Below are 12,380 nucleotides of genomic sequence, written 5' to 3'. Positions count from 1 at the left end.
TTTTCCATTTGCTATTTGCAAATCTAGAAAATCTGGGGTATAACACCTGTGGAAGCTGTAACAGTGGTATTACTGGATGCCAGCCAGATTTCCCAGCATTAGATATAGCTTAGAAACGGATGAATAGTATAAAAATGTACCTTTTTAGGTTTAATTAACTGAAATATTATTAACTTGTAAACATGCAGTGTTTACTAAATTCAGGATTTTGGGTTATTTCCAATCTGCATCTTACTCAGTAATGTTCTATTTATGTTAGGTCTCATCCATATGGCCATATTACCGCTTCGTACAACCTTTGAATCATACGTCACATGTAAGCCCCCTACTGTACCTCCGTGTGCCTCCGATTTTAATTTCAAAGGTGTTGTAGAATGAATTTTACATTTCTTCTTTAGATCATGCAAAATATAGATATTATTTTTCAATTGGAATCCTTTTTTTAAAAAAGTGCTCCTGTGGCTAGATATTTCTGTTACATTCTTGTTACGTTGGTCCCGGTTATTCTTTTGATTCACATTTTGAAGGTGCACATAATTGTGCCCAGTGCCGGTGGTCACACGCTAAATAGCTCAGTCTCAGTGACCGGATACTCTTGTGCATGGGCCAAAAAGTGAGTCCTGCAATTGCGCGCACTACTCTGTGCAATAGAAGCAGCTTCTTCTTACTAGCGCTGAATACATAAGGTGGATGTTTTGAGAAGGAATCAATCGAACAGCAGTGGCACCATAACAAGTATGTATAAGATATCTAGACACAGGAGCATTTTTTTTAAAATTATTCCAATTGAATTTTTTTTATGTTTTGCGTAATTCTACAGAGAACAATTCCTTTAACCCCTTCCCATCATGGCCGAGAAGGGGGAGTATGAAGAGGGCTTACAGGGTGAGCCCACTCCTTATCCAGCAGGTGTGGGCTGTATGTTACAGTCACTGCCAACAACCAGGATAGGAGATAACTCTGATCCCGGCTGTTTAACCATTAACATGCCGTTGTCAATAGCAACTGTGACATCTAATCCGTTAGAAAGAGGGGAGGTGTCCCTTCCTCATCTCGTTTCCCCCCCCAGAGATGCAACCTAATTTAGACCCCAAGGTCTGCCATCGTTGTGCAGGGCTTAATAGGAGAGCTGTAAAAGTATCATACACTCTAATACATTGCAATGTATTTTACAAGCAAACGTCCCCTAGTGGAACTAAACATTTTTTAAAAAGAGTTTAAAAACGTTCTTACTAATATAGGAAGAAAATAAATAAAAATAAAAACCTTATACTATTTCTCCCCTAAAGTACTGTGAACATTTATAAAATAAACATAATTGGTATGGCCACTTCCATAGAAGTCTGAACTCTTGCAATAGAACATTATTTGCACAGTGAACGACTGAAAAAAACAAAAACACAATTGCTATTTTTGATCATATAACCTCCCCAAAAAATTGGAATAAAAAGTGATAAAAAGTTGTATGTACACCAATTGGTACCAATTAAAAGTGCAGCTTGCCCGGAAAAAAAACAGGACCTCACACAGCTCCATCTGCGAAAACGTAAAAAAGTTATGGGTCTCAAAATATGGAGACGCAAAACAAATATTATTTTTCAAAAATTGTTTTTATTTTGTAAAAGTGGTGAAACATAAAACAACTATATACATTTGGTATCGCTGTAATCGTATCAAACCGCAGAAAAAAGTTAACATTTTATTTTTACTGCACGTTGAACCCCTTTTGAGCAAAATCCCAAAAACTGTGGAGGAATTTATATTTTATTTTTCATTCCACCCCTCATGTGATTATGAAGTGTATTTATGGAGTGTGTATAGTATTCCTTTATTAAAGTTTTATTCTGGATTCAGGTACAGATTGTATCCCTGCATCTGTACTAGAGGCTGTAAGTTATGTGGACCTCTATTATAGGATGAATTATTGTGAAGTAATGGTAAATATGAGACAAAAAGTTAATTGTGAGGCTTGTTGATCTTCATTAATAAAACAAGAAAGAGACTTTGTGATTACAAAATACATATGACAACATTAATAATACAATCATTTCTAATTAATCTTACATCCCAAGTTATCTTCATGTATAGTGGCAAAAAGTCTGGAACATACTCCACTTGATATGCCCTAAATGCTAATGACCTGTACAAATAATATTGTGAATAACAATAGCACGACTTCATTTTTTTTTTTACAATTGTACTGGTACGTATGCAAGTATTTCTAGTTGTACTAAAAGAACAACACTGTGCCAAACATTGTTTGGCATATTATTTTCTGTATCTTTCCCCTTTTACTCGTAGATCATAAGCTCTTATGGGCAGGGCCCATCTCTCCTTCGGTGCCAGTCTGGCACTCAGCAAGCTCATCTTTACTGTACTTATTGTATTTTATTTTCTCATGTTATGCATTTAAACCCCTCTGTATTTCATACATGTACAGCACCCTCGAATAAATAGTGCTTTCAAATAAATAATTAAAGTAATAATATTAATACAGCTACATAGTCTGATAATAGTAAATAAAACTTTATGACTTCTAGAAGGAAGCATTTCATAGTGTTCATTGAAATACAGTAAATGGGCTCTCTGTGTGATGTATGGAAGTGCAGGGTCGTCCAAGAGAGAGGCTCTTTATGGACACTCTCTGCTCTTGCTTATTGATGGAGGTTTTGAATAAGGGACTTTTCCTCTATTAAATCAGATTGCCCTTATAGGAAGGGTTGGTATAAGCACCACTTCTCTTGGGGGGGGGGGCAATCAGCCGCCGGGAGCTTTACGCAGCTGCAATTTCAATTTACAGGACGGTGGCCATGGCGGCAGACTGGCCCACTGGAGGACTAGAGGATCCTCCGATTGGCCCAGGTGGCGTACTGCATCGGTCACGTCGCTTACTAATGTATAGCGGATAGCCACTGGCTCTCTGCCCCATCACACACGGACGCAAGGGACATCAGCGTCCCGGCGCAAGTGACATGATTTCACAGAATGGGACACAAAGGGGGACTAACTTCTCTATGGGGGCACAAGGGGGGACTAACTAATAATTATGGGCACAAAGGGGTCCTAACTAATGCATAGGGGCACAAAGGTGGGCCTAACTTCTATATAAGGCCATAATGGGGGCTTAACTTCTAGGTCTAACTAATGTATGGGGGCACGAAGGGTGCCTAACGAATACATAGGGGCACAAAGAGGGCCTAACTTCTATATAGGGGCACAAAGGGGCGTAATGTCTCTATGGGGCACAAAGGGGGCCTAACTACTATATGGGGGCATAAAGGGGACCTAACTAATATGTAAGCGCCCAATGGCCCGTTTTACTTCTTCCGCGTTGTGTGTGGCACTGCAAAAGAGTCAACTAAGACTCAGTGGTCTAAGGGCCCAAATAAACCTGTAGCCGGCCCTTCTTTTAAAGTCTTAAAAAAAGCATTAACCATGAAAACAGTAGAGATATCTAGTACTAATCCCTTTAAATTTCCAGATTATTTTATTATTAGTACAGTCTCATTCTTGCATTTTGTAGTGTTCATTACATTGATTTCAAAATGTAAGCAAACTAAACAAAAGGGTGGAATCTATGAATGCCAGGAAATGTATTACATTGGTATGAATCCTAGTTTTTTATGTTTGTAGATCAATCATCATGCATACCAGATAGGAACAATGTATGTGACATACTAGGAACTGCTCTTTTTTATGCTGGTGATGTACTGTAGCAACCATTTTTGATTGTGTTATGTGTAATAATTATTACTTCTCCCATACAAAGAAATGTATGCATATTTGGCACATGGTTTGTATCTTTGTTACTTTTCAATTAAGTCACAAGGCTAAGTCCATTTTTTTAATACTTTTTTAAATCATTATGTTCGAGGATATGCAGTAATCTCAAGGGCACAGTTAGTCCAAACATTTTTTCTAAGTTTCTTATTTTCTCATTTCAGCTTGAAATAATGCTAGAGCCCAAGGTCTGGAGAGAAGCAGCAACACAAGTGTTCTTTGCTCTGGGTTTGGGATTTGGAGGAGTTATTGCCTTTTCAAGCTATAACAAACGAGACAACAATTGCCACTTTGATGCCGTCTTGGTGTCACTTATCAACTTCTTTACATCAGTTTTGGCAACATTGGTCGTATTTGCGGTATTAGGATTCAAAGCAAATATTATAATTGAGGGCTGCATCTCTGAGTAAGATTCCAAATTCTTTCATGTATAATTCATGAATAATAACATGTAACATCTCCATATAAAATTTTCTTCTTTCATACATTTATAATTACAGGAATGCAGGGAAGATCGTGAGACTATTGCAAGCTGGCAATCTCAGCCACAGTGTTATCCCGCATCATGTGAATTTCTCCAGTATCACAACAGAGGATTACCAGTTGGTGTATGATATTATTAAAAAGGTTAAAGAAGAAGAATTTGATGGTCTTGGGTTGGCTGCTTGCCAAATAGAAGATGAACTTGACAAGGTAAACCTTTACCTGCATCACTTTTTAATATTTATGTACCTGTTTTTTCTAGTCTTTTCAAACTAATCTTCATTGGAAAAAACTTCACAGTCCTCTTATATATCCTCATGTGCAGTACCTTTGTGGAGTTTTTCCCTCCAAAGCTCAGCAATTTGTGCTGCTGGTCTCTTGTTTTCCCCCTTAACTGACTAACAGGACATTGCTATCATTGTCTGCCATATTACAGATACAGTGGAACTGCAGACCAGTCATGGTCACTATCTCTACAAGCTTGCTTGCCCACATAACACTTAGCACTCCTTCTCTATCCAGTTAGTACACTCCTACACACTGCTTGGATCAGTACCTATGTTGCTGTAATCACAGGACTAGCTAGCAAGTTATTTACATACACACAAACAGCTTGAAATTCTGTTTGGGTAAGATATTTAGGTACTTTAGGTATTAAATTTACACACTGAAGTGTATATCCTAAGAGGTTTTGGGTTGATCAATGGAGGTACACCTTAAAGAGAAACTTCAGTCCTTAAAAATGTATAATTTTGTCTGAATGTGTTTGAGAAGTTTCTTTATTACCAGATGCCACAGATACTGAATATCATAGTGAGATGTCCACACTTTTATGGAAATGCAAATGCACCTCCCACTATATTGGAGATGGGTTGATATTGAAGTCAAGCACCAACATGTCCTGTCCAAGCTTTTTTCAAAATGCAAGCTTAAAAGGAGTCTGAACTGGGCGGACTAACAGGGAACTTGTCTCTCTGCTGGAGTACCTCTTTAAGTGTTAAAGAGTGCGCTCAAGTCTGATATCAAATGTGAATGTAAGCATGCAGATCTAGTAGGAGTCATTAGAACACATGATGCCTGCTGATTCTGGCTATAAGTCGTTGGTTCTGCAGAACCAGATGGTGGCGCATCATGTTAATATGTGCCATCTGGAATTGGGAACATTAAATGCAATGTGTTTTAAAGCAAAACATTACATTGCAATATTTTACTTTAAGGCATTGAAAATATATTAAAAGCAAGTAGTTTACAGGAATTGGGTGATGTTTAATAGATTTTTAAAGTTACCTTAAAATTGAGGTTTTAGCTACCTTTCCAAAATAACTGAAGAAAGACATCTGGACTCACAATTACATCCCTTCATTGGCTCATCATCTGCCTAAAATTAATAGGTTGACAAGTTTCTATTCTGTTAATTAAGGATTTTCAAAACTGACAGCATTGTATACAAGATCTGCTCTATGACACTCTCTGATAAAAGTTTTTAAGTAAAATTGGGTCAAAAGATTGGAATTTTATTTTCATGCCATGAGACAGGTGCACATTAAACTGTGATGTATGTCAGATGTTTATTAAGGACTAACCTAATAGTCACTGGGAGTCCCCACTATACATTGCTCCAAACCAAAGATTGGGAGATTTACTCTCTTCTGGCTGAAATGTTGGTCAATGGGATTAAAGAAGCGATCATTGGATCGCTTGCATGATATACTAATGCATTGCAGTATAGCATGATATGGCCAGACTCCTTTGAAGCCATGCCGGGGGCCACACGAAGGAGTGTTTGAGTGCGCCCTCCCTGATTTTAACAATTTAAATATCGCGGTCGCGATTGACTGCGGCATTTAGGATGTTAAACGAGCAGCTTAAGTTTGCTGTGTTTGGAGAAATATCATCTTCGGTTTTAACCCCTTGGCGACATACGACGTACTATTACTGAAATGTCGCCAAGGGAAAGTATAAAGCGCGCTCACAGCCGACACCTCACTCCAGCCGGCGGAATCAAAGTTCACTTTGATTCTGCTCGTTTAACACCCTAAATGCCGCAGTCAATCGTGACCGCGACTTTTAAATTGTTAAAATCAGGGGGGGGGGCACACTCAAACACGCCTTCGTGCCCCCCCCACGGCACGATCGGCCATTTACAATGGTTGTTATGGCAGCCTGGGGGCCAAATAAAGCCCCCAGGTCTGCCATCTTTGTACTCCTTTGAAGCTCTGCCTCCGGCATGGCTTCAAAGGAGACTGGCCGTATCACACTATACTGCAATACATTAGTATTGCAGTATATCATGCAAGCGATCCAATGATCGCTGGTTTAAGTCTCCTATTGGGACTAATAAAAAAGTAAAAAACAGTTAAATAAAGTTTTTTTTATGTTTCAAAAAACCCCTTTTCCCATTTTTCCCCTAATGTAATATTAAATAAAAGTTAACATAACTGGTATCGCCGCATCCATAAAAGTCCGAACTATCACAATATAGTGTTTAACCCACTCGGTGAACGCCGTAAAAAAATAAATAATTATAATACACGCAAAATTATGTTTTTTGGTCATCTTACGTCTCAAAAAAAATAAAATAAAAAGTGATCAAAAAGTCGCATATACCCCAAAGTGGTATCGGTGAAAACTACAGTTCGCCTTGCAAAAATTAAGCCCTCACATTGCTAAATTGACGGAAAAATAAAAAAGTTATGGCTCTCAGAACATGGTGACACAAAACATTTTTTCTTTTAGCAAATAGTTTGGGTTTTTTAAAGGTGGTAAAACATAAAACAAAACATATAAATTTGGTATCGCCGTAATCGATACAATCTGTAGAATAATGTAGTTTTTAACGCCTGATCGACCCCATAAAAACAAAACCCCCCAGAAAATGGCGTAATCGCAGTTTTTTTCCCATTTTACCCCACAAATAATTTATTTTTCAGCTTCCCAATACATTATGTGGTGCCATGAGAATCTACAACTTGTACCACAAAAAACAAGCCCTCATACGGCTGTTGACGAACAAATAAAAAAGTTATGGCTTTTTGAAGTCAGGGAGGAAAAAACGAAAATTAAAAAACTGAAATTGTCCGTGTCTTCAAGGGGTTAAAAAGATAAATCTCATTTATTTTTTAATGAAAAGTTCTGTAACTTTCTAATATATGTTATGTTTCAGTTCTTCACCATTTTCAATCTCTACTTGCGGTCAATGAATGGTATCATCAGTATGCTGACAATCTGTGAACAAAATACATCAGCAGCAGCACTAATCTCTCCTTGTCCTGATTTCTACAAAATATCAGTGTAGGTAAAAAATATGAGCCACAAGTCCTCAGTGAGATGTGGATACAATTGTAATCAGTCTATACAATCCTCTGTGAGATATATACATATACATGTATCCAAGCTGTTCCGCCCTCCAGTGGGGGATTGCTAAGACTGAATCATAGCAAATTTTCAGCGGTCGGAAAATTAGGTCTGTAAAAGTTTTCAGCCTTTGTATGCAAACAAAAAACTGCTCTATCATTGACACTAAACAAAAAAACTAAAAGGATGGAACATTATGGCAAATTGGTTTATGCAATTCACTTGAAGAACGTAGGTCTTTTTTCAACCTACTAACTATGTAAAGTAGTACTAGTACTAGTAGTATTTTAGAAATAACTTTTAATTTCACAATGATTACGTTTTATTTACATAAAACAAGAATACTTTTACTTCATTACTTACTGTAATCTTAACCCCTTTAGGACACAGCCTGTTTTGGCCTTGTGGACACAGATGATTTTTTCAAATCTGACATATGTCACTTTATGTGGTAATAACTCCGGAACGCTTTTACCTATCCAAGCGATTCTGAGATGTTTTCTCGTGACATATTGTACTTTATGTTAGTGAAAAAATTTGGTCGATAAATTATATATTTATTTATGAAAAATTTCACATTTTAGCAAAAATGTACAAAAATTAAAATTTTTCTACATTTAAATGTGTTTGCTTGTAAAACAGATAGTAATACCACACAAAATAGTTACTAGTTAATATCCCCCATATGTCTACTTTATGTTTGCATCATTTTTTTTCACGTACTTTTATTTTTCTAGGACGTTACAAGGCTTAAAACTTTAGCAGCAATTTCTCATATTTTCAAGAAAATTTCAATAAGCCATTTTTTCAGGGACCAGTTCAGTTCTGAATTGGCTTTGAGGGCCTTCTATATTAGAAAGTCCCCATAATTCACCCCATTTTGAAAACTGCACCCCTCAAGGTATTCAAAACCACATTCAGAAAGTATTTTAACCCCTTAGGCGTTTCACAGGAATTAAGGCAAAGTAGAGGTGAAATTGACAAATTTCATTTTTTTTGCCGAAATTCATTTGTAATAAATAAAAATCTGTAACACAGAAGGTTTTACCAGAGAAACGCAACTCAATATTTATTGCCCAGATTCTGCAGATTTTAGAAATATCCCACATGTGGCCCTAGTGTCCTAATGGACTGAAGCACAGATCTCAGAAGCAAAGGAGCACCTGGTGGATTTTGGGGCCTCCTTTTTTTAGGAATATATTTTAGGCACCATGTCAAGTTTGAGGAGGTCTTGTGGTACCTAAACAGTTGAAACCCCCCAAAAGTGACCCCATTTTGGAAACTACACACCTCAAGGCATTTTTCTAGGGGTACAGTTTTTTTTGCAGAATTTAGTGGAATTAGTCTGTGAAGATGAAAATCACCTATTTTTCTGTGGAAACATAGAATTTTTTCATTTTTACAAGGAATAAAGTAGAAAAAGCACCCCAACATTTGTAAAGCAATTTCTCCAGATTACGGCAATACCCCATATGTGGTCGTAAACTGATGTTTGGACCCACAGCAGGGCTCAGGAGCTAAGGAGCGCCTTTTAGATTTTGGAGCGCAGATTTTGCTGGATTGGTTTTCAGTGCCATGTCGGGTTTGCAACGTCCCGGAGGGACCAAAACAGTGGAAACCCCCCAAAAGTGACCCTATTTTGGAAACTACACCCCTCAAGGAATTTTTCTAGGGGTATAGTGAGCATTTTGACCCCACAGGATCTTTTTTAGAGCTAAGGTGACCAAACAACAACGATTTTGGCGCTTTAAATTCTTTATTTTTTACAGCGTTCACCGTGCGCAATAAATGTACGTTTTACTGTATTCTGCGGGTCGGTACAATTACGCCGATACCATATGTGTATTGTTTTTTTTACGTTTTGCAGCATTTGCACAATAAAATTAAGTTTCTATAAAATAATTTATTTTCTGAGACACGCTATTCTGAGCCGTAACTTTTTTATTTTTTCGTCAAAAAAGCTGTGGCAGGTCTTGTTTTTTGCGGGACGGGTTGTAGTTTTTATTGGTACTATTTTGGGGTAAATGCGACTTTTTGGTGACCAAAAAATAGCAATGCTGACATAGTTTTCCGTTTATTTTGTTTGCGGCGTTCACCGTGCGGAAAAATTAACATTATAGTTTCATAGTTTGGGTCGTTACGAACACGGTGATACCAAATATGTGTACTTTTTTTTAACGTTTTCATTTTTTCCCTATAATAAATGACTTATTATAGGAAAACAAAAACTTATTTTTACACTTTTATAAAACATTTTTATTAACTTTTTTTTACTTTTTACACTTTATTTTTTTGTTTATTAACTTTTCTTTTACTTTTTACACTTTATCTTTTTGACCTGCAGCTCTGATCGCTGCTAGAATACATTACACTACCTTGGTAGTGTAATGTATTCCAACTGTCAGTGTGACGTCACAGTCACTCTTACAGTTGGTCTACGAGGATCAGCAGAGGCTGATTCTCATAGGCTGACATACATGGCAGACCCGGGGGCCGTTGTCTGGCCCCCGGGTGCCATCACAAGCATCAGCAGCCCCCACGATTGCATGGGGGCTGCTGATGTGCTACAAACCCCCTACATGCGGAGATCGCAATTGAGCCCCGCATGTAACGGGTTAATTGCCGAAATCAGCGGCGATGAGCCGCTGATCGGCAACACTGGAGTGTCAGCTGTCGGGGACAGCTGATCTCAAAGTTCCCGATGCACACCTTGTCGCCGACAGTGTGCATCGGGAATGACACAGTGACTTCCTGTCACTCTGACAGGAAGCCTATCAGGACCAGCCGAAGGTTGGTCCTGATGGGCTTCCGTCCATGGCAGACACGGAAGCCATTGTTTGGCTTCCGTTTGCCATACTAACTATCGGCAAACCCCGCGATTTCGGACCGGGGTCTGCCGATATGTTGGAAACCCCCAAAATTCGGCGATTGCAACCGATCGCCGAATTTAAGTGGTTAATTCGCCTAAATCAGCGGCAAAGGACCGCTGGTCGGCGAGAGTGGAGTGTCAGCTGTTGGCGACAGCTGACCTCCCGGGTTCCCGGTGCACACTGTCGCCGACAGTGTGCAGCGGGAAAAACTCTGTAACTGTACGTCGTCGTGTGGGAAGTAACCTCCCCCAACGACGTACAGTTACTTCCTCGTGCGGATAGGGGTTAAAGGTGTATTCCAAGCTTAGAAAAAAAAAAACCCTGAAAAGTACATGTGTGTCTGAATGCTCACCAGATGGTGACATAGCTCAGAAGTAGTTGTTTTCATTTTCATTATGTTGCCAAATTCTTTATAGCATCTTTATTTTAATACTGTCAGTGCTTTCTGTGTAGGCAAGATTGCACAGTATTACAGTTTCCATGATCTGTCTCCCCTGTCGCAGAACTTTAACTCTATTTACAGCTACCTGCATGCCCTTATATAAGGTAGTACTACAGGGTGGGCCATTTATATGGATACATCTAAATAAAATGGGAATGGTTGGTGATATTAACTTCCTGTTTGTGGCACATTAGTATATGGGAGGGGGGAAACTTTTGTCAATGCAACCCTCTTCTCCCACTCTTCACACACTGATAGCAACACCGCAGAAGAAATGCTAGCACAGGCTTCCAGTATCCGTAGTTTCAGTTGCTGCACATCTTGTATCTTCACAGCATAGACAATTGCCTTCAGATGACCCCAAAGATAAAAGTCTAAGGGGGTCAGATCGGGAGGCATTTCTTCTGCGGTGTTGCTATCAGTGTGAAGAGTGGGAGAAGAGGGTTGCATTGACAATCCAACACAATGGGCAGCACTTTGAACACATTTTATAAGTGGTCAGAAACTTGTAAATAACTCATGATAGAATAAAGTAACGTTAAAACCAAGGACATCATTGTTTTTCTTGTGAAATTCTCGATAAGTTTGATGTGTCACATGACCTTCTTCCCATTGAAAAAACTAACGTTGGATACAAAATGGCCGACTTCAAAATGGCCGCCATGGTCAACACCCAGCTCGAAAAGTTTCCCCCCTCCCATATACTAATGTGCCACAAACAGGAAGTTAATATCACCAACCATTCCCATTTTATTTAGGTGTATCCATATAAATGGCCCACCCTGTATAATTAATCACAGTGTATTACTGAGACAGAGCTCTGCTTCTCTCCTGCTAGACTCTGCACTATTTGCTGAGTACACCTTTGAAAACGTTATTTATATATATATATATATATACACATATATATAAATGTGTATCAGTGTGTTTGGTGCCACTTTCTAATGACTTTTTCTTAAAAATAATTTGTACTTTTTGAGATACAGCTGCTTTGTATCCTGTATACAGAGCAGCTGTATCTAGCACTGAATCCTGTATCCGTCAGGTCAGCGGGTCCTGCTTGTCTCTGACACGCAGAATCAAGCTGTTCTCGATGACATCCTCAGATCAACTTAGAAAACTTAGATGTGATCGATAACAGGAGGAAGTCCAGAGTACCTTGGGCCCACAAGAGGAAATAATTCTTGGGGCCCACACGTCAGCTATATAGAAATAATACAACCACTCCTATTTGTGTAGTAAAGCAAAGACCAATATTACCACTACATAGTGACCATATAGTGGTAGACACCAGTCCTACACAATCGCTCTGCAGACCATATAACTTAAAGGAGTTTGCCCATCTTAGATGTTTATGGCATATACACAGGAAGTGCCAAAAATGTCTGATAGATGCGGGTCCCAACTCTGGGACCTGCACCTATATCTAGAACTGGCCAGAATCCAGGTGG

At 38.7% G+C, this 12,380-nt stretch overlaps 1 protein-coding gene across 1 annotated transcript in view; it reads left to right on the top strand.

Moving 5' to 3' along the window:
• The window catches only part of SLC6A15 (solute carrier family 6 member 15), a 57,818-nt gene that overhangs the window by 26,255 nt on the left and 19,183 nt on the right, over positions 1-12,380 (top strand). Inside the window, exons 7-8 of the mRNA XM_075856799.1 lie at positions 3,945-4,186; positions 4,281-4,473. Of these exons, the coding sequence (XP_075712914.1) occupies positions 3,945-4,186; positions 4,281-4,473 (435 nt within the window). The remainder of the gene's footprint in view (positions 1-3,944; positions 4,187-4,280; positions 4,474-12,380) is intronic.

The sequence above is a fragment of the Rhinoderma darwinii genome, chromosome 3 (assembly GCF_050947455.1).
Source record: "Rhinoderma darwinii isolate aRhiDar2 chromosome 3, aRhiDar2.hap1, whole genome shotgun sequence".
NCBI classification, from domain to species: domain Eukaryota; kingdom Metazoa; phylum Chordata; class Amphibia; order Anura; family Rhinodermatidae; genus Rhinoderma; species Rhinoderma darwinii.
The sequence above is the reverse complement of the archived record's forward strand: the minus strand, read 5'-3'. Positions and strand labels throughout refer to the sequence as shown.